This window comes from Panthera onca, chromosome X (assembly GCF_046562875.1).
Source record: "Panthera onca isolate mPanOnc1 chromosome X, mPanOnc1 haplotype 2, whole genome shotgun sequence".
NCBI classification, from domain to species: domain Eukaryota; kingdom Metazoa; phylum Chordata; class Mammalia; order Carnivora; family Felidae; genus Panthera; species Panthera onca.
Window position 1 is genome coordinate 47,165,076 of NC_138357.1, and position 23,706 is coordinate 47,188,781.

General features: G+C 35.3%; 1 protein-coding gene across 7 annotated transcripts in view; it reads left to right on the plus strand.

The window, feature by feature from the left end:
- The window catches only part of ZMAT1 (zinc finger matrin-type 1), a 44,963-nt gene that overhangs the window by 12,454 nt on the left and 8,803 nt on the right, over nt 1-23,706 (plus strand). For 2 of the 7 annotated variants that reach the window (XM_081794072.1, XM_081794074.1), the window contains 5 exons: nt 3,825-3,931; nt 11,162-11,263; nt 11,358-11,532; nt 13,107-13,391; nt 22,002-22,101. In XM_081794072.1, the coding sequence (XP_081650198.1) occupies nt 3,825-3,931; nt 11,162-11,263; nt 11,358-11,532; nt 13,107-13,391; nt 22,002-22,101 (769 nt within the window). Of the gene's footprint in view, nt 1-3,824; nt 3,932-11,161; nt 11,264-11,357; nt 11,533-13,106; nt 13,392-14,195; nt 16,231-22,001; nt 22,102-23,706 lie in introns of those variants that run through there. The other 5 variants (XM_081794076.1, XM_081794073.1, XM_081794077.1 and 2 more) reach the window with 5 other exon arrangements.

Here is a 23,706-nt window from a genome sequence, read left to right on the forward strand (position 1 = left end):
AATGCCCTAGTGAAGACAATTATGATTTGGCCTCATGGCAACCTTTCAATTACTGTCTTTCATATACTTGCCTCTCGCCAAGAACATTTATTCCAGTTTTTTTTTACCTGAATTATATACACCTTTTAAATCTTAGTTCAGAACCTGTTCTCTAGAAAGCTTTTCCAAAAGTCCTCAGCAGGAACACACTGTACCTTGTGTTTTATATCACTTCTGACATTTCATATGGGGATCATAGTTTTTTCTATACACTGGCTATACACTTACTAAAATTACTAAATTGTAAATTCCTTGAGATTAGGAATTATTTACTTGCTGTGTCACTTCCAACATGTGGATAGTTATGTACATATAATAGAAAAATTCAAGAGAAACTTCCAGTTTTAGTTCCACCAAATAACAGATGTGACAAGTAATTTTGATTGTACTAAATCCCTATTTTCTAATCTTCAGAATATGTGAAATGCCACTTACCTCGCAGATTTGTTTTAAGGACTATAGGGGTAAGCTGTTGTTTTATTTGACACATAGAAGGCCTTCAATAGATGCTCAATCTTTTTTCTTATCTCTTTCCAGAATCTACCATAGTACTTTGAAACTAACTTCAATAAATATCACAAAGCTAGGGGCGCCTGGGTAGCTCAGTCGGTTAAGCGGCCAACTTCAGCTCAGGTCATGATCTCACAGTTTGTGAGTTCGAGCCCCATGTCAGGCACTGTGCTGACAGCTCAGAGCCTGGAGCCTGCTTCATTCAGATTCTGTGTCTCCCTTTCTCTCTGACCCTCCCCCGCTCACACTAGGTGTCTCTCTCTCTCAAAAATAAACAATCAAAAAATTATTTTAAATAAATAAATAAATAAATAAATAAATAAATAAATAAATATCACAAAGTTAAATGATGCCTAAAGGCACTGATGGCCTAATAAGGGTAGTGTTACGGGAAATGAAAAGGAAGAGATGAATATGAAATAATGTTATAAGCTAAAATTGATATGAAATAGTGTTTTTTTCTGGGGAGAAGAAAGGCTGAGATTTTAAGCCTGGAATATTGTGCCATTTAATAAAGAAAAACAGACCAAGAACTTGTTTGAGGAAATGAGTCAAAGGCAGTACATCTAGGCAATACCATTCTAAAGAAAAAGGTAAAGGGATGCCAGTAACTTCATGGGCTTCATGGAAATGATGTGGGGCACCAGTAATGAAAGTCTAGGTTAAAATACTCAGACTTGGTATTTCCAAATTTGAGTGTCTGTCAGTTTCGAACACTGAGTACTGAGACTTGGGGAAATATGGAATTAAATAGTTCCAGATTTAATTCCATATTTAGGAGAGAAATGAGTGTTAAACTTTAGGAATTATTGAACCTCTAAATTAGTAGTTTCCTTTTGTCTTCTTAAAGGATACATTCTCTCCATAATAAGTTATATTGCTGACAAATGAAATATTTACTAGTGAAAAATTTTAAAGGGAAATTTGAAATCTTACCAGCACACTCAGATTGCATATAATCGTTAATTCTGAAACACGGGAAGTCCTGAAATGCATCTTAACCTCTTTATCTTGCTGAGTTTAGAGTCAGAGTTAGATAAATCATATATATTCTAAAGCAACCTAAAAAATTAAACTCAGAGGGGATGCTATCTATATATTACAGGGATAAATATTTAACTGTCAAGGCATTTCTGACATGTTCCTAATTACAGTTATTCTTTATTTTTTAAAGTAAAATTAACATACAGTGTTATATTAGTTGTAGATGTACTATATAATGATACAACAATTCTTTATGTTTCTCAGTGCTCATCAAAACAAGTGTACTCTTAATGCTTTTTATCTATTTCACTCCTTCCCCCACCCACCTTTCCTCTGGAAACCACCAGTTTTTGAGCTGTATTTAAGTCTGTTTTTTGGTTTGTATCTTTTTTACTTTGTTCATTTGTTTTGTTTCTTAAATTCTATGTATGAGTGAAATGGTATGGTATTTGTCAGTCTCTGACTGACTTATTTAACTTAGCATTCTACTTTCTAGATCTATCCATGTTGTTGCAGATGGCAAGATTTCATTCTTTTTTATGACTGAGTAATATTCCACATTTGAGTAAGATATCACATCTTTTTTATCCACTCATCAGACACTTGGGTTGCTTCTATATTTGACTGTTGTAAATAATGCTGCAGTAAACATAGGGGTGCATGTATCTTTTCAAATTAGTGTTTTTGTTTTCTTTGGGTAAATACCCAGTGGTGGAATTAGTAGATCATATGGTAATTGTATGTTTAATTTTTGAGGAAGCTCCATACTGTTTTCCACAGTGACTGCACCAATGTTGCATTCCCACTGATAGCATATGAGGGTTCCTTTTTCTCCACATCCTCACCAACGCTTGTGATTTTTTTGTGTTTTTTATTTTAGCCATTCTGACAGGTATAATGACACTCATTGTGGTTTTAATTTCCATTGCCCTAATGATTAGTGATGTTAATTACAGTTATTCTTATCTTGGACAGTTTTTTAAATAAGCCTTTTTAGTGCATACAGTGATACTGAAAATTAAGCTTAGTTGAAGATATCCAAAATAACTGCTAAAATAAGTATATTTAAAAGCTTTTTTAAGTTTATTTATTTTGATAGAGAGAGAGAGAGAAAGAGAGAGAGAATGGGTGAGGGCCAGACAGAGAGGGAGAGAGAATCCCAAGCTGGCTCCATGCTGTCAGCACAGAGCCCGAGGCGGGGCCAATCCCATGAACCAGGAGATCATGACCTAAGCTGAAATCAAGAGCCATATGCTTAACTGACTGAAATAGAAAGGCTTATATGTATTTTGCAAAAATTAAAAGAAGATAATTGAAAAGAATAAAATGTTAAATTTTCTCCCTTTGTTCCTTTTCTAACCCCATTTCCCAAAATTAACAACTTTTAAATTTAATTTATAACTTCTCATATTTTTTTATGTGGTGTATATTTAATTTTTGTTAGTGTTGGGAATTTGATATATTTATTGTTCTACAATTTTTATCTATTTAATGTGTTATTGGCATTTCTCCATAAATATGTGGTATCAGCTTATTCATTTAAATGCCAAATAGCAAGCAAAATTTGATGTTTTGTGATTTATACCCTATAGATAAGCTAATAAACTTTGTCAGAATACATTGCAGCTTTTAAGAACTTTTGATAGAAGTGTGAACCTCAGGTGTAAATGCAGAAAGTTTCAATATGTGTTATTAATACAGTGAGAAACACTGTAGTATAATTTCTAGATGTTATTATATGTACATTATTTTATAGCTTTGAGGGGCTTGTGTGAGACATGTTTGGCCAGATGAACATGCTAGTTTAAAAAAAAAAAAAACAATGGAGGATGTTTGCCTACCATCAGCAAAGTTAGTGGTTCCAAATTGTTTTTAGGTAACATTGGAGCCATAGCTCTAGACAGGTGATAGTCTTAAAACAATGCTTTTCTAAGAATTATCTGCTGTAAAACAAAATTCCAAGGCTATTTTTTTTTTAATCCTGCCTTTCATTATTGGTGCCCTAGATCATTCTATGAATTTCATGAAGTTACTGATACCCCACATAACATAACTTTCCTTTTGGAATGGTATTGCTTAGACTTATCATACTAAATAAGTAACTCTTGCTGTATCAGACATTGGAAGCATACTTAATATACACATTTTATTTAAATTGCATACTCGTTAAGCAAAAAGCTATTACTGTAGCCTCGTAAGTACTCAGATTTGAGGTGACATGTGAAATGAATGAAAATGATAACTTCTAAGTATTAATTAATGTGTCTCACTTCCCTTTATTTTATTCATAGATATGACTTGGAATGAACAGGAAAAGACTGAACTTTTTACAGATAACTTTTGTAATATATGTGGAGTGGTGCTACAGTTTGAATCACAAAGGATTTCACATTATGAGGTAGGTTAAAAATAATGGGAATAGAATCTAATATAGTCTTTTAAATGTGGCAGATAAACTTCATATTTTATCGTTTTTGGCTCTTATGAAAATCCTGTGAAGTAGGTGGAATTATTTCCCTTTGATGGATGATGAGACGGGCTCAGAGAGGGACAGTAACTTTACTAGCTTAAGTTTGGGGAATTTGAGTTTAAAATCTTTTTGATTCCGAGCTTCTTTTCTTTTATTTACACCATTCTGCCTCCCTTTGTATTCATCAAACCACTGTCTCTTCAAGTGCTTGTAGTAAATATAAGGGAGGCATTTTAAAGCTTGAGTAGGTAACTATTAATGTTAATCAAGGCATATTATAAAACTCCAGAGTCTTTGTGTACAGTAAATGAAGGCTATAAAAACAAAATGAACCTGTCTTGCATTTGACTTAGCCAACAGTTTTTTTTTTAATGTTTGTTTTTATTTATTTGAGAGAGATAGAGACAGAGCCCATGCACACACACATGCACACAAGCACAGAAGGGGCAGAGAGGGAGAGAGAGAATCCCAAACATGCTCTGTGCTGTCAGCGCAGAGCCCAACATAGGGCTCGGTCTCAAAGTATGAGATTATGAACTGAGCCAAAATCAAGAGTCAGATACTTAACCGACTAAGCTGCTCAGTTTCCTCTTAACCAACATGTTTTTAAGCACAGAACCATAAAATTCTAAAACTGGAAGAAGGAATGTTTAATGTTCTTACTCCTTTGGTTTACTGATTAGAAAACTGAGTACCAGAGGGATCATGATTTTTCATAGCATCATTGGCATGACTAAGCTTAAAAATGATTCCTTCTTTCATGTCCAGTGTTCTTTTCTCTAATTTGGTGTTACCTCTCATTTCTATACAGTGAGCTATTGGATTTATTTCATATCTAGGGTCTGGGTTACTAAAAGTACTAGATAAATTTACTCTAAAAAATATAATGGCAGCTTTACTTTTTAAAACACATCTTGTCTTAGGGATGCCTGGTTGGCTCAGTCGGTTGAGCTTCTGACTTCGGCCTAGGTCATGATCTTGCTGTTTCCGAATTTGAGCCCTGTGTTGGGCTCTGTGCTGACAGCTCAGAGCCTGGAGCCTGTTTCAAATTCTGTGTCTCCCTCTCTCTCTCTGCCCTTCCCCAACTCACGCTCTGTCTCTCTCTTCCTCAAAAATAAAAATAAACATTAATTTTTTTTAAAAAATGTCTCATTTTGTCCATTGCTAATATTATTGGTAGCTATATTTCCTTCTTACGTTGACTGGGATTCAATTACTGTAATGACAGGGAAATTTTGTTAGATGTGGATTGAGAGGACATACATTCAAGCTTTAACTCCATCACTGCTGTGTAACCCTGGGCAAGTCATTTTACCTCTCTGAGCATGTTCCTTGAACCTGCAAAATAGGAGTGGTAAAATCTCTCTTATTAAACGTGTGAGAATTAAATGAAATCAAATATGTGAAAGTGCCTAGTACATCTTCAGACCCCATAGTTCAAAGATTCAGAGTTAGTAAAGAGAGACACACAATCAAGGGGCTCTGTGATAACTGTGGTTAGAACCATTTGAATTTAAATGTGAAAAAAAACAGCTTTTTATGGGCTTACGAAGTACTATTCAGCGTAGAAAATACACAAAATCATGAGAAAATCACATTCAGTTATAATTCTGTCACTTGTAGGTAACCATCACTTAACTTTTCTTTTGCTGGTATGATTCCAGTATGCTTTCTGCACGTGCACACACACACACACACACACACACACACACACACACACATCTTAACAAAAGAGAATTGTATCTGTTGGTTTTTACTTGTTTTTTCATATAAGAGCATATTCTGGACAATCTGCCCTATCATTACATCTTTTTATTTTTTCTGTAATATTTTCATGGTGATAAGGCATTATGTAATGTTGTGGCTTTTTTATTAACAAATATTTATTGAGAACTTCCAGTATTTCAGAGCTTGGATTGTTAGGGGGATTAAATTATAAATAATATACTTTCCTTATTTTCATAGACTCTACAAATAATGCAGTCAATAAAAATGCACTGTAAAAAAATGTATTATACTAAAAAGCAAACATAGATAAGTTTACACATTGTATGACTACAAAATGTTTGTTACTAGCCTATAATAAAAAGTTGGCACTTTATAAAATGAGATTGATATTTAAAACATTGCCAATTATAGTACTTTAAAAGTTTATATATTTTCAAAAAGACTGTTTTTTTTTAATAAAAACATTTTACAGAATTCTGAACCTTTGAAAAGCTATTCTACTCTGGAAAGTTTTGGGGAAAGCAAAGCTAAATTTCCTAAGAGCCAGGTTTGCTATTCACTATATTATGAAATAAGTACTTTTGAATGAATTGTTTTTCTTTAAAATTCCAAAATACATTTTTGAAACCCAGTATGGTTTTAATAAGAATAGAAAATTGGCTATATATGTCTCTTAAAATTTCATTTATTATCATCAATTTTATTCTAGATTTTATAGGTTACAATTTTTTTCTTTTTTTCAAATTTTTGTTTAACATATAGTGTAGTATTAGTTTCAGGGATAGAATTTAGTGATTTAACATTTACATACAACATTTGGTTGTCATCACAACAAGTGCACGCCTCAGTCCCCATCACCTATTTAACCTGTCCTCAACCCACCTCCCCTCTGGTAACCATTAATTTGATCTCTATAGTTAAGAGATCTCTCTCTCTCTTCTTTTTTCCTTTTGCTTGTTTGTTTTGTTTCTTAAATTCCATATATGAGTGAATTCATATGGTATTTGTCTTTCTCTGACTTACTTATTTCGTTTAAAATTATACTCTCCAGCTTCATCCATGTCATTTCAAATGGCAAGATTTCATTTTTTTAATGGCTGAGTAATATTCCATTGTATATATATACGACTTCTTTTTTATCCATTCATTAGTCAATGGATACTTGGGCTGTTTCCATAATTTAGCTGTTATAGATAATGCTGTTATAAACATCTGGGTGCAGGTATCCCTTTGAATTAGTATTTTTGTATTCTTTGGATATATACCACTAGTGCAATTGTCGGACCACAGGGTGCTTCTGTTTTTAACTTTTTGAGGAACTTCCATACTGTTTTCCATAGTGGCTGCACTAATTTTCATTCCCACCAACAGTGCAAGAAGGGTTCCCCTTTCTTCACATCCTTACCAGCATCTATTGTTTCCTGTGTTGTTGATTTTAGCTATTCTGACAGGTGTGAGGTGATATCTCATTGTAGTTATGATTTGTATTTCCCTGATGATGAGTGATATTGAGCATCTTTTCATGTGTTTGCTGGCCATCTGGATATCTTCTTTGGAAAAAGTTCTATTCATGTCATCTGCCTATTTTTAAAAGAAAAGTTTTAATGTTTATTTTTGAGAGAGAGAGAGAGAGCGGGGGGAGGGGCAAAGAAGGAGACACAGAATCCAAAGCAAGCTCCAGGGTCTGAGCTGTCAGCACAGAATCCAACATGGGGCTCAGACTCATAAACTGTGAGATCACGACCTGAGCCGAAGTCAGATGGTTAATCCAACAGGCCACCGAGGCACCCCTCCTCTGCCCATTTTTTAATTGAATTACTCATTTTGGGGTGTTGAGTTTGATAAGTTCTTAATATATTTTGGATACAAACCATTTATCAGATATGTTATTTGCAAATATCTTCTCCCATTCTGCAGGTTGCCTGCATACTTTTTTTTTTGTTGATTGTTGATTGTTTCCTTTGCTGTGCAGAAGCTTTCTGTTTTGATGAATTTCCAATTGTTTATTTTTGCTCTTGTTTACCTTGCCTCAGGAGACCTATCTAGAAAGAAGTAGCTACAGCCCATATCAAAGAGGTTACTGCCTATGTTCTCCTCTAGGATTTTTATGGTTTCAGGTCTCATATTTAGGTGTTTAATCCATTTTGAATTTATTTTTGTGTATCATGTAAGAAAGTGGTCCAGTTTCATTTGCATGTTGCTGTCCAGTTTTCCCAAAGGACTCCACCTAAAAAACTGCTGTAACTGGTAAACAAATTCAGTAAAGTCACAGGATACATAATCAACATTCAGAAATCTGTTACTTTTTAAAATTTTTTTAATGTTTACTTATATTTGAGAGACAGAGAGAGACAGAGTGTGTGCGGGGGAGGTGCAGAGAGAGAGAGAGAGACACAGAATCAGAAATAGGCTCCAGGCTCTGAGCTGTCAACACAGAGCCCAATGCAGGGCTCAAACCCACGAACCATGAGATCATGACCTGAGCTGAAGTCAGATGCTTAACTGACTGAGCCACCCAGGCGCCCCAAAATCTGTTACATTTCTATACACCAATAATGAAACAGCAGAAAGAGAAATTAAGGAATAAATTCATTTATAATTACACCAAAACCAGTAAGATACCTAGGAATTAATCTAACCAAAATGGGGAAAGACTTGTACTTTGAAAACTATAAAACACTGCTGAAATGAAGAGGACACAAAGAAATGGAAAGACATTCCATGTTCATGGATTTGAAGAACAAATATTGTTAAATGTCTATACTCCCCAAATCCATCTACACATTTAATGCAATCCTTATCAAAATACCAAAAACATTTTTCACAGAACTAGAACAAACAGTCCTAAAATTTATATGGAACCACAAGATACCTGGTGTGGTGAAAGCAATCTTGAAAAAGAAAAGCAAAGCTGGAGGTATCATCACTATTCCAGACTTCAAGTTATGTTACAAAGCTTTAGTGATCAAAACAGTACTGGGGCGCCTGGGTGGCTCAGTCGGTTAAGTCTCCGACTCTTGGTTTTGGCTCAGGTCATGATCTCACAGTTCATGAGTTTGAGCCCCACGTCAGGTTCTGCGCTGACAGCTGTAGAGCCTGCTTGGGATTCTCCGTCTCCCTCTCTCTTTGCCCCTCCCCTGCTCTCTATCTCTCTCTCAAAATAAATAAATAAATATTAAAAAAGAACAGTATGGTACTGGCACAAAAATGGACACATAGATCAATGGAACAGAATAGAAAACCCAGAAATAAATCTACAATTATACGGCCAACTAACCTTTGACAAAGAAGTTTTGAATTTTAATGATGTTGCAGTTATTAATATTTCCCTTTTTGTATATACTTATTTGTTTAAGCAACCATTTCTTGCACTTTTGTCATATAGATACTTCCCTCTATTTTCTTCTAATACCTTTAAAAGTTTTATTTAATATGTTAAAGTGTTAATCCATCTAGGATTGATTTTTGCATGTGGAGGAGGGTGTTGATGACATTTTTTCCATACAGAGAGCCAGGTGTCTCAGCACTGTTGATTTCACAGTCCATTCTTGCCCCATTGATTTGTAGTGACACTTCTTTCATATTCTAAATTTCATATATATGTTTGTTTTGTGGCTATTATTCTGTGTTATTGTATTGCTTTGTTTGCCTTTCTGTACAAGAGTTTTGCTTCATTGCTATAGCTTTAAAATAAAGATGTAGTCAGGAAAATTTATATGAAAAAAATCATAAAGGTAAAAAACAAATCACATATTGAGTGGTATTTATAGCCCATGTAGGTAACAAAAGATTAGTGTCTAGAATATATAAAGGACTATATATCAGTTAGGACAAGAAACAACCCAATAGAAAAATGGGAAAGTAATATGAACAGGCTATAGAAGAGATACTCAGCTTCACTAGTGATCATACAGGAAATGTAAGTTAAAGTGATGAGCTGTGTTATCAAAATCATCATGTCAAAAATTAAAATCTAATAGCACATAACACTTCAGGAGAATATACAAAGACAGAAACCTTTAAATTCATTGCATTTGGAGTTGTGGGCTGCTGCAACATCTTTGGGAACAAATTTTATAATACATATTATAGTTAAAAATCCTCAAATCTTGTAAGTCAAGAGAATTCTACTTCTAGGTATCTACTTTAAAGAAAGCCTTGGACATGTATATTAAGAGATGTGTTTACATGTATTCAATGGAGAAATGCTTTTAATAGCAAAATAAACAAATATAACTGCCTTCAATATATGACTAAATGGGTAACATATAGAGTAGAATATTATGCAGCATGTAGCAGAAATGAATGAGAACTATCTGTACCAATATGGGTAAATCTTAAAAATATAATAGAGAGTTATAAAAAGCAAATTGAAAAGGATATGAATATAATGGTTCTATTTTCATAAAAATTTTAAATGATGATAGTATATAATACCATTTATGGGTACATGCATATGTGGTAAAAAAGGAAAAGCATGAAATAAAATGATATAGATCAACTCTAAGACAGTGGTTACTAATGGGGAGAGAGTGAGGAGGAAGAGATTGTGGGCATGAGGAAGTAGAACTACATATATGGTGGGTATGGGCTTCAGCTATATTATTTCCTGTGCTTTTCTATAAGATGGATATATTTCATAATTTAAAATTCTGTAGTGATTGTCTCACAGCATGTGCTCAGGAATATTAGTTTCCCTTCTACCACAACACCAATACTTTTGTTATTCTTATATATTTTGTTACACATTTTTAGAGATTTTTCTAATCTCTAATGTGCTTAATTAACCTTGAAGGGTTAAAATCTTCACATAAAAGAATTTGAGAGGTAGCCAGTGCAAAGCTGATATGACAGTTCCATGACATCATCAGGGACCTAGGTATTTTCTGTCTTTCTGTTTTGATGAGCTAGCTTTTGTCCTCAAGATCCCCCATAGTCCCAGATGACTGTTTGAACTCTGACCTTTCCATCTTAATTCCAGAAACAGGAGGGAAGAAGGCTGGAAGAGGGGCTCATCTCCCAACCTGTTAAGGAGATTTCTCAGAAGTTCCACCGAAAAGTTCAGATTATATCTTTTTGGCCAGAATCTAGTCATATGGTTACATTTTGCTGAAAGGGAAGCTGAAACATGCAGTCTTTTATCTGGGTATGTTGCCCAAGATGTGTAAGTAAGCAGAAGAAATTTGATACTGAGAAGCAACCAGGAGCCTGTTAAAAACAAGAACATAAAGTTATTGACCTCTAAATTATAGTATTATTTTTATTTTAACTGAGATTTAGAGATTTGAAAAAGCATGTGAAGCTCTTTCGTAAACTTGGTACACACCACATATATTACAACTCACAAATGCCATCCTGAAATTCAGAGAGGTGTAAATTTGGGGTGCCTCTGTCATTGAATGTACAAAGTCACATTATATCTTTTTTCAGAGTGAGAAACATGCTCAAAATGTTAGGTTTTATTCTCAAATTCATGGGGAACAAAACGAAGTGCCTGGTAAGAAAATGAAGATGGATGTTAAGAAATTTAAGGTAAGTGGCCTATATTGATGTCATAATTCTAAACTTTGAGTTATCAAATCATTCTAACAAGATTGTGCTTATTTCAACATTGTGCTTATTTCAGGTGCATAGGAGTAATGTAGTGGACAGAAACAAATTTTGTGATCTCTGCAACATGATATTTAGCTCTCCAGTTGTTGCTCAGTCTCACTATGTGGGAAAAGTCCATGCTAAAAAACTGAAGCAATTAATGGAGGAGCATGATCAGGTATCTCCATCAGGATTTCAGCCAGAGTTGGGTAAGGTTATATTCACCTCTTTAGCTTCCATACAGGGTCTCCCTGTCATTTTTTCCCAACCTGCTACCCATTTTTTAATTAGAGAGACTTTCACTCTGGAGCAATAACTGGATTCTTGTTCTTCTGCCCAGTAATCTCTTTCTGTGTCTTTGTCATTTAGTATGGAGATTGTAATTGCTAGCTGAATTTTAAGAAATGTTATGACCTTTCCTTTTCAGTTTATTAAATACAAATGAAAACAAGTTTTTTGCTATGCTGCTATAAAGAAACAATAAAAAGCAGCCTGAGCTGTCCAGGTTCTAATCAAATCACAAAATCTTAGCTCCTTCTTACTTCTTCCCCTTGCCATCTATCAGTTTTTTTCTTTAGTACTTTCTAAAGCATTCTCTCACATGTTCAGACCAGTGTCTTCATCATAATATAGTTACGGTGTAGCATTTTCTGACTATAACTATAAGCAGAAGAAATACATATCTTATGGACTCTCCTTCAAACTTGATAGTTCACTGCTTTTTTCCTCTGAATATAAAGAAAAAGTACCACCAACATTATCAATCAATAATGCGCACTTATTTTATGCTAGATCCCAAAGATACAGAGAACTATAAAACATTGCCTCTTTCCTCCTTCCAGTGATGTTGAGTCACCAGCACATGAGAAATCTATCACAAAGATCTCACTTCTGGCCTAAAGTGGAAGAGTATACCCTGGAAAAATCAAACTTGTGTTTTGAACAAAAAATGAGAACAAAAAATGAGATGATTAATCCTCTGCAATAAATAAGTTACCACATGCACACTAGCTTCAACACTTTAGGAATAAGGCATGCATAGCATGGAAAATTTAACAAGGTTAATTTCCAACTCATATTGTAGGCCTCATACAGCATTAAAACATACTTTTATCTTAATAAATTAAATCAGAATTATTTTTAAACTTATTCTAGTCTTTCTAATTTTTGCATATTTGTTTTTCTTCCTGTCGGTCCAAAGAGGATTGGAATCAGTATGTCCTACAATAGAAATTATCGTGTAAAGTCTTATTTTCAGTCCCCACAATTCATCAAATTGAGCTCAGAGAGGTTATGAAATATAAGAGCTCTGAAATAACTGTAATTGTGGAAACATTATTGTATAGCCTTAAATAACTGCATAAATTTTATTTTGATACAAACACCACAAATCTGGACTGAATAGACTTACTGTGCTACTCAGGAAAGGCACCAACTTAGAAGTTGGCACCCTCTGTTTTACCCTCACTAATTTCAAGAATCATCCTAAACTCTCATGCTTTCGTTTATTTTTCAAATTAATGTAATAAGCTAAAAGCTAATGCTGATATTCTTCCTTCCTGTACCTTTGTTGGAGAAACTTGGTGTCAGACTTGCATCCAAATTTTTGTTTTCACAGAAGGAAATTCTTTTTAACCTGAGTACCTTTATCCAACAGCCCTGTGAGGAAAAAGTCCAAAGATAGCAAGTTTTCAAAGAATTCTGAATTTCCCTAATACTTTATAATGAATGGAGATCTGATAGCTGAATACATGTTGATCACTTCTCATTACAATTATTTCAGCAGGTGTGCCTATTACTACTTCTGCAGAATCAACTTTTCTGAAGCCTCTTGCTGTCAAGCTTCCTCCAGGTGGGATTAAAGACAAGACTATGCCTTCCTCTTCCAGCAGTGCTTTGGATTTGAATAATCCAAACAAGTATTGCAAGCTCTGTCCTGCTTCCTTTAATAGTCCATTAATGGCCCAACAACATTATGTTGGGAAAAAACACAAAAGAAATGAAGCTAGGAAGAAGTTTGTAGACAAGATAAGAGAGAAACCTCTTCCAGCAAAATCAGATGCAAATGGTAAACAGTAAAAATATACCAAAACTCTTTCATAGAAAAGTTATATTTTATGAAACATATTGTCTTATGTATATATCATTTTACTCATATTGAGTAGTAGGTTGATAGTACTCATGGGATTATAGAATTTTAGATGAGTAAGGACTTCAGGGTCCATCTGTTGGTTTCTAGAAAATGAGACTCAGAAAAGTTTAGATGACCTTCATTAGTTATAAAATCGAGTACAGGTATTCCCATGGTCTCATGTTATGTCATAGGTACATAAGGAAGCATTTTTAATTAGTGACACTGTAGTTATATTATTTAGTTACTAAGTATGGTTTAAGTGTCTCTAAGGTACTAGGCTACTTATTCTTGGGAATACAAATGAGGGTATACCATTTTCCCTGAAGGAGCAAGTGTGTAAACTAGTTACGTTAATGATACTTCATTGTAAGAGGCTACAGGCATGAATTTTTGTGTACATATTTTTGGTAACCAGGGGAGTAAAACATCATGGTTCAGAAAATGTTCGTAGAGGAAGTATATGATTTAGATTTGTAGAAGTGGGAAGGAGAGAGTATTAACAAAGGAACTAGAAAGAGTGGCAAGAATTCAGGCACAATAAAGATTCTGATCCTGACTGAAGGAATCCACTTGCTCTTCTAACCATATTTTTTTTTTCATTTTTCCCCCACAGGCACCTTCTCACTACTAGTATATTTTATTCGCGTTTCATATTCTCTCTTCCACCCACTTCTCTTCCTCCACTCACTGTTCTTTTTCAGTTCTTTCCTTACTAGAACTTTTTGCTTCATGTGAAAATATTTATCACTCCCTCCTTAAAGCCCTAATCTTTGCCATATGTAACTCCTAAAGCTCTACTCTTCTTGTGTGTTTCTATTTCTTTTCTGTTTTCTTTGGGGGCTCTTTTTTTAATTCATTACCTAAATGTAGGTGTTCCTGTGGCTCCATTTTGCCCTCACTATACAAATATGATCTGATCTGTTACCCTGATTTCATCTTATCTGTATGCTTATGACCTTTCTGTCAAGCTTTGGACTCATATCCAACTGGCAGCTACTGCTTTACCTGAATACTTCATAGCCATTTCAATTCCATTCGTTCAAAGTAGAAACCTGTAGTTGACTGTGACTCCCCCAAAATTACCTTTTTCACTTCTTATATCTAATGAAACACAAAGCTAAGACTGTTTTACCAGTTCCCTTATCTCTAGCCCTGCTTTTCCCACACTAGATCAGGCCCTCAACATCTCTCCTAGAGCTTTGCTACTCAAAATGTGGTTTGTGACCAGCATCGTTAGCATCATTTGCGAGCGTGTTAGAAAAAGAATCTCAGTCCTCACTGAAGACCTACTGAATCAGAAACTGCATTTTGACAAGATCCCTAGATCATTTGTACTCACAATAAATTTTGAGAAGCATTGTTCTAGAACATTGCCACAACCTCCTAACTACTCTCCCTGCCATCAGTTTTGTCTCCCCAAATCTACCCTTAATTTAACCACTAGAGTGTTTCACCTAAAGTGCACATCTTTCCATGCCATTCCTCACTTTAAAACCCTCGATTGTTTCTCTATTTTCTGAGGATAAAAATCTAAGCTTCATAGCTCCTTGCCATCTTGCTCCTTCCTGCCTTCTCCAGGCATATCCCCTCCTACTTCCTGCCATGATCTGTGTTAGGTCAGAACCTGCAAACTGCTTTTGGTTTCCAGAAACTATTACCCTATTTCTCATCTCTCTGCCCTTGTTCATGCTGCCGTTTTGTCTGAAACATCTTCTCTTCAATTCCTACTCATTCATTAACATGCTACTTCCCTGGAAGCCTTTTCACTTCCTTCAAGACTTATCTTCTGTGCTTCCTTAGCCTGTGTGTCTAATTTTCTCTGTATGTGTCTTTATCTCCCACCAGAATGTAAGGTCTTTGAGGGTAAGGACTTCATCTAACTTGTCTGTATTTCAAGTGTTAAAGATAGAAACTGGCACAGATTAGGCCTACCTCAGTAGAGATTAGTTTAATATATGAATCCGTGCACTATTAATTTTGATATGTTGAGTGCTAACCCTATGCTTATAGTATTTAAGTTTCCTAATTAATATGATTCAACATATCCCAAAAAGTTACATAGAGATCTGTGTTTCTATCTAGGATTTTGAAGAATGTTGTCTTAGACAAGTGTAGAAATAGAAGTGGTAGGGCTTCATAAAGTAGTAGATGTTTGGAGAAATGCCAAACTTTTACTTGTTACAGTATTTTTCCTATTGCTGGGGTGATGATATCTGAAATAAGTACCTTCTAATTTAATGGCTAGAATTAGGTAAAATTGGAACTGAGTCAGTTATGAGAAGTGTGTGTACTCTGGTCACTTCTAAAGGGAGGGTCATGTTAGCACTCTCAAATTTCAAGGTTATTAGTATAAGAGAAGAAAGATTTTGGTGAAATTTTCATCTGGCCAGGGAGGGAGTGCTGACCACTAGCATAATAGAACAAATTTTCCTTACTACTTTGACTATTCCATTTTAAGAAGAGTAAATATTTGAGGATTTAAAAACTGGCTGAAGAATTTAAATTAGCTAGTGAGAATTTCAAAGAACAGAACAGAAACCCATATTATAAGCAATCAAGTGGTAAGACAAAAACAACTTGACATGTGACACCTTAATTATTTCACTTATAACCCTTCTTTCTGTCTCTGCCTTATTTTCCATCCACTTTGTATGTGCTCCTACTATACCTAATCTCTGTCTTTTTTCATCATTCTCACTGCTTTCCTCATGTCCCTCATCCAGCCCAGATCTTATTAGCACAGGGATGGCTACCATAACGATATGGAACTAAAGTATGTATGCATTTTTTACTTATTGTATTTGTTTTGTTTATTTTACTAATTTGTAGCCTCGTTATTGCACTTAGATGTCTCACCTTCACCTGTACCTCAACATATCTAAAATGGAATTAATAATCTTCTCTAAAACCAACTTTAATTTCCCAAGATTCCGGCCTTTACCAGTAGTACCACTATTTATTAGTCACCTACATTTGACTCTTTGAGGGCATCTTCGACTACTGAATTTTGCTACATCCTGTCCATCAGCAAGTCTTATCAAGTCTTATTAGAACTGTTTTTCCTTCCTGTACCCTTCCATTGCGTTTGCACTACCATAATTTCACATTCCCAATTCTGTAACAACCTTTTGGAAGGCTTTACTTATACTTCATTGTTATTCTCTCCCTAGTAGCAAGAATTCAACCCTAGATCAGTTCCACAGTCCACCTTTTCTACTTTTATATTCAGAGTACTGGGTGATGCTATGGAAAATTATGTAAAGCTACAGATTGGGTACCTTGAAAGTCTTGGAATCCAACCTCTATGGACTTGAAGTCCTACTTAATCCTTTACCTTCCTCTTCACTCTCCTCTCAGCAGTGGTATTAAAACCTGCCCCACTCTCCAAGACTCTCTTCCACTCTTCTACATTTCCCCTTCTCACACCCTTCAGGTAAACTTATATCCCACATTCAATCAGTCACTAAGTTATGCCAATTTTAATGGTATATTTCACCAATCTCCCTGTTCCATGTGTTCTAGCCCATGCCTTCCTTATCTCTTGCCTGGCCTAGTATATTTACATAAATGTGGTCTCCTTGCTTTAAGGTTTGTTACTCTCAAATTTATCCTCCATATTGCAGCTAGAGGAGAGATTTGTCTAAAACACACAGCTGACTATGTCACTTACTACTTAAAGCATTTCAAGTTTTCACAATACACAGGATAAAAAGTCTAGGCCCCTTAGCATAACATATACATCTCTCTGACCTGACACCCTTTTGCCTCTCCATCTTGTCCTGTTCTATTTTATTCTACAACAATTCCAAATTTTAAGAAGCTCCTATAAGCACTTATATGCTTCTTTCATGCTAGTCCCTCTACACACAATAATCTTCTCAACTCTTTTCATCAAGTTAACTAATTTTCATCCTTCCACGTTTAACTAAGGCATCATCTCTTCCAATAGCCTTCTCCAGACTACCACACTGTGCTTAAGTGCCTCTACTTCTTTGAGCTTCCATACCCCTTAAGCATACTTCTTACCTTTTACCTAATTAGAATGAAATCCTTTATTTAAATATCTGTTTCTCACTTGGGTTTGTGAGAAACCTGCCCATTTTATCCATCTTGTACACCTAGAATCTAGCATGATGGTTGGTGCCATATAGGCCCTCAGTGTTTGTTGAACAGATTATTTGAAATCAACACATCATACTCATTTCTATCTCTGCCATATCTGATACTGTTTCCATCCCCTGGAATGCCCTTTTCTACCTTCCTTATGATTCAAATTCTTCTTGTCCTCCAAGATCCATCATAACTTCCCTCACTACTCTAGCTATTCTCCCCTTGACATTCATCCCCCTGACATTCTCTCCTTCCTGTGATTTTTCACAGATTTCACTGTTCATTGACAATTGCATTAATTATAGCTCCTTAACTGAATTAGCTTCCTTAAGACAAAAGATTATATTTTATTCTGCAATATCCATCTCAGTGCGTTATATGGTAATGAGTATATATTTTTTCTCAATATTTGCTAATTGTTAATTGAGAGGCAGTGTCACATAGAAGAGTAAACATAGATTTGTTTATCCTTAGAAGGAGATATGTTTGAAGTCATTTACCCAATTGTATCTCAGATTCCTCAGGTGTAAAATGAAAATAAGGCTACTTCACAGGATTGACAAAGGATGAAATGAAACAGTATGTGCAGTACCCATCACAGAATAGGTTCTAAACAAAGGTTACTTTTTTTTTAATGTTTTGTTCTCCTGTCATAAGTTTAAAATAGGTAAATTAGACATTTTCAATTTTTCCTCATAAACTAAATCCCACATTGAGTTGCATTTTTGCTTACATGCAACTCTCAATTGATTACTTTTCATTTAAGCTATTAGACCAATGGTTCTCACCTTGACTACATGTTAGAATCATGCAGGGAGCTTTTAGAAATCTCAATGCTCAAGCCATCCCTCAAATAAATTAAATTAGAATCCCTAGAACCTATACACTAGTGTTTTGTTTTATATTTTTTAACTCCCCAAGTGATTGGGCTATAGAGCCAAGATTGAGAACCACAACATTAGACTATAAAGACATGAATTTCCCCCAATCTATTCTTTGAAAACAAAGATCTTAGTCTGGGGAGTTATGAGATAGGACTGTGATTCGGAGAAAAGTGGGCCCCACAAGTGTTAGGTTATGGAAGATTCTGAATGGTATGAGATGCAGAGAAGCTTGAGTTTCTGGGTAAAGTCAGAAACAAGGAGTCCTAGCAGAGCTGAAGGCAATAAAGCTGGACAGGGCCAAGGAGCAGACTCAGATAGGAGAATAGAAAGTGTAAGAAACACAGTGGATAAATAGGATTTAGAGTACACTTATCTTGATGAGCACTAAGTAATGTATAGAATTGTTTAATCATTATATTGTGTGTCTGAAACTGATATGGCACTATATATTAATTCCACTTCAATTTAAAAGAGGAAAAGAAAAAGAAACAGGGGAGTCAGGTTGCAGAGAATTAGACCAGGAATTCTGATCTTGGAGCCAATAAATAGGCTTCATATCTTCACAGAAAAGGTTTATACCATTTAGTATATTTTTTATGTATTATTTTTTGAGATATATTTTTTGAATATATTATTTTATGAGATGTCTGTATCTAGGAAACAACACAGAATATCAGTGTATGAAAAAGACAAAGGCTAAGGTAATAGTAATCAGACTACAGTTCCAGAACTGCCTCTGTATCTTTTATATGTGACCTGAAGCTTCTCTAAACACCTCTATTACGTATATTATAATCTCCTGATATAATCTGCGAAGAAGCAAAGGAGGAACTGAGGAGAACATTATGAATACTATATTCTTTATAAGCACTAAACAAATATGTAAAATCCCTAAAATATAATCTGAGTTTATAATCATAATGAAGATCATCAGCTTGATAATTTAGGGGAGTGGTGCTCAACAACAGTTGTATAGAAAAATCATCTAAAACACTTTCTATTTTATTTATTTTTGTTGTTGTTGTTGTTGTTGTTGTTTTTAATATATGAAATTTATTGTCAAATTGGTTTCCATACAACACCCAGTGCTCATCCCAAAAGGTGCCCTCCTCAATACCCATCACCCACCCTCCCTTCCTTCCTACCCCCCATCAACCCTCAGTTCTCAGTTTTTAAGAGTCTCTTATGCTTTGGCTCTCTCCCACTCTAACCTCTTTTTTTTTCCTTCCCCTCCCTCATGGGTTTCTGTTAAGTTTCTCAGGATCCACATAAGAGTGAAAACATATGGTATCTGTCTTTCTCTGTATGGCTTATTTCACTTAGCATCACACTCTCCAGTTCCATCCACGTTGCTACAAAGGGCCATATTTCATTCTTTCTCATTGCCACGTAGTACTCCATTGTGTATATAAACCACAATTTCTTTATACATTCATCAGTTGATGGACATTTAGGCCCTTTCCATAATTTGGCTATTGTAAAACACTTTCAAAAAGTAAGAAAGCCTGGTTCTGCTCCTGGAGATTCTGATTTAAATGGTCCAATGTGGAGCTGTAACATTAATATTTTTAAAGTTTTCCACATCGTTCTAATGTGTAGCTAACATTGAGCACCATTAACACAGACGAAACCAGGATTCCTGCTTATCTTGCATAACTTGGGTGTTCTCAAAATGTATGGTGTTGGCCAAGCAAATATGAGCTTTAATTTCCACAGTTGTTAAATAAGGGTATTGATAATTTTTTGAAAAGGATTGTTGTGAACATGCAGACTCCTGGATTTAGTCCTTAGCTTTGCAGGAAGTCCAAAATCTTCAGGGTTGACCAGCCTCAAATCAGGGACTGACGAGACCACAAACTTAGAAAACGCTGATAAATAATCAAGGAACTATAAAGGTATTCTCTTAGTGTATTCCCCACACATTCTCTAAGAATAATTACCTGGGGTATTGTTAAAACATAAATCCCCTGTCCCAGAGACAGAGGATCATGTTACACAGGGAGAGGCTTAGGGATCTATATTTTAATTTTTTAATGTTTATTTATTTTTGAGAGAGAGAGAATGACAGAGCACAAGTGGGGGAAGGGCAGAGAGAGAGAGGGAGACACAGAATCTGAAGCAGACTCCAGGCTCCGAGCTGTCAGCACAGAGCCCAACGTGGGGCTAGAACTCATGAACTATGAGATCATGACCTGAGCCGAAGTCGGATGCTCAACCAACTGAGCATGCGCTCCTTAAAGATCTATATTTTAAATAATACTTCAAGTAATTCTGGAGTCTGGGAAACATTGTAATTTAAGTTAATATATTGTCATTCTGGTATTGATTTATGGTAGGAGAGGATAATATCTTTTTTCAGTTCCTAGGGTTTTTAAAACCTGGATATATCATCCAGGGTATTCCTTTTTTGGTATCAAAGAATATGAGAAGCCGAATTATAATCAGAAATAGACTTGATTAGCATGAAATCAGACCACTGGGAGAAAGGATAGTTACAAGGAATCATTCATTCAGTTTTTGGCATAACCTGCTGAGCTCTCCTTGGCCCACTAGAGTTATGTCAGTAGTAAGCAGAGTCCTCATGTTATTCAAAGTTGCATCTTTCTTTCTCATTAACAATAGTCTTCTGTTTCTATGAATAATATTTGCTTGGACAAGACCAATATCCTTGATTAATTTAGCATCATTTGAATGATTAAGTTGCTGTTTGATTTAAAAGATGAACATGCTTCATCTTAAAATTACTGCATCCACCAATTTATTGCCTCTTCTTTAGGGTGGGATTATTTTATATTTGGCTTATGAAATTTATTAATTTTCTACTTCTGACCAAAGAGAAATTGGAAGGATGATGAGGTTAAGAAAATAAAGATTAATTTATCCTCTGCTTTCAGCTCTACCTAAGAAGCAGAACAGAGAAATAGCTGGCATACCTATTCTATAGTTTTTGACTCTTTTGAAGTAGTAACTAGTAGTTTTGTTTTAGAATTTTTCTTTCAGCTTTTATCCTGAGAGTGGGGCTCACTGAACCTCTCTCTTTTCTAATATCTGTCTGTGGGAATTACTTTTGGTAAATTAATGCACTACAGTGATTTCATGTAAGAGAGTAAAACTTTGTTTTTGTTTAATCTTTTGGAACATTTCATGTTTTTGTTGGATGGCAAGATAATTAGGGGCAAGAAAAAAGAGGTTGATTAAGGGATTAAGAGGCAAAGGTTAATTGGGCATACTAAATTTGAAGTGTCTACTGCACTTCCATGTAGAAACAATAGGCAGGCAGATAATAGTCTCAAGAAAGAGGCCAAGGCTAAAGAAGTAGTGTAGTGTAGTGTAGTGTAGTGTAGTGTAGTGTAGTGTGAAGAATTCTGGGCTTTAAATTAAGAAACATGGGCTCTGAGAGGTTAGCTCTATTACTGACCTGCTCTTTTACTTTGACCAAGTCATTTGACCTCTCTGGGCCTTACCTTTAAATTGGGAAAGTTCTGTAGATGATCTCTAGTAAATTCCTGTCCATATTGACCTCCTTAAATTTGACTCTCTCTTTTTTCAGCATTTAGTATGAGGACCTACGTTTGCCATATTTGTAATATCACCTTTACATCTTTAGAAATGTTCCGGTCCCATATGCAAGGAAGTGAACACCAAATTAAGTAAGTATTTTCTGCTAAAATGCTCCTGTGATACCAGAGAGTAGGGTTTCTGTCAAGTACCCTTGCATGTATTTTACAAAACTTTTGTAGGCATTCACTTCCCTATGAAGTGATACAGTTAATGGTATTTGTCACAAAGTGCATGGTAGTGGAATCTCGTAGGGAGTTCTCTAGCCATGATAGTATACTTGCAGAGCTGGATAATTAGCACCTCTTCTGACCAAACAGCATTGTTCTTCTCATTCTCATTGAGCCATGAAAATTCAAATAATTCCTGGAAGGTTGGCTTAGTTCCAGGGATACAGTGATCTGGTCATCATCCTTTCAGCAAGGTATAGTGGTTATGAACAAAGGTCTTGCTGTTAGACCTGGACTGGAATATCAGATTTGTCTTTCTAACAAGTGTATAACTTTAGACAGTTCCAATTTAAAGTGGTTATAATGAAATACAAAAATATATGTAAGTTTCCTGGCCTGGCACACAATAGCACAATAAATATTTATTCCATTCTATTCTATTGTTTCAAGGAGGAGAGGATTAAGTAGACAATTAGGGACTTGATCAGTCAGATAGCAGGACAGAGGGGCACTTGGGTATTGTATTTTTGGTTTGTTGCTTTGAAAATCAAACCATAGTGTTTCTGTTATATTATTTTATTCTAGTTGAAAATATCTACTTTGAGTCTGAATATGTAGGAGCTAAATTGTGCAATTCACCAAATTAACCTTCATTTAGACTCTTTTTTAAAATCTCAGAGTTCCAAGCCACTCTGGAAAACAGTGTGGAGGTTCCCCAAAAAATTAAAAAGACCTACCCTATGACCCAGCAATAGCACTGCTAGGAATTTACCCAAGGGATACAGGAGTCCTGATGCATAGGGGCACTTGTACCCCAATGTTTATAGCAGCACTCTCAACAAGAGCCAAATTATGGAAAGCGCCTAAATGTCCATCAACTGATGAATGTATAAAGAAATTGTGGTTTTGTTTGTTTGTTTGTTTTAAAAAAAATATTTATTTATTTATTTATTTATTTATTTTTAATTTTTTAATATATGAAATTTACTGTCAAATTGGTTTCCATACAACACCCAGTGCTCATCCCAAAAGGTGCCCTCCTCAATACCCATCACCCACCCTCCCCTCCCTCCCACCCCCCATAAACCCTCAGTTTGTTCTCAGTTTTTAACAGTCTCTTATGCTTTGGCTCTCTCCCACTCTAACCTCTTTTTTTTTTTCCTTCCCCTCCCCCATGGGTTTCTGTTACGTTTCTCAGGATCCACATAAGAGTGAAACCATATGGTATCTGTCTTTCTCTGTATGGCTTATTTCACTTAGCATCACACTCTCCAGTTCCATCCACGTTGCTACAAAAGGCCATATTTCATTCTTTCTCATTGCCATGTAGTATTCCATTGTGTATATAAACCACAATTTCTTTATCCATTCATCAGTTGATGGACATTTAGGCTCTTTCCATAATTTGGCTATTGTTAAGAGTGCTGCTATAAACATTGGGGTACAAGTGCCCCTATGCATCAGTACTCCTGTATCCCTTGGGTAAATTCCTAGCAGTGCTACTGCTGGGTCATAGGGTAGGTCTAT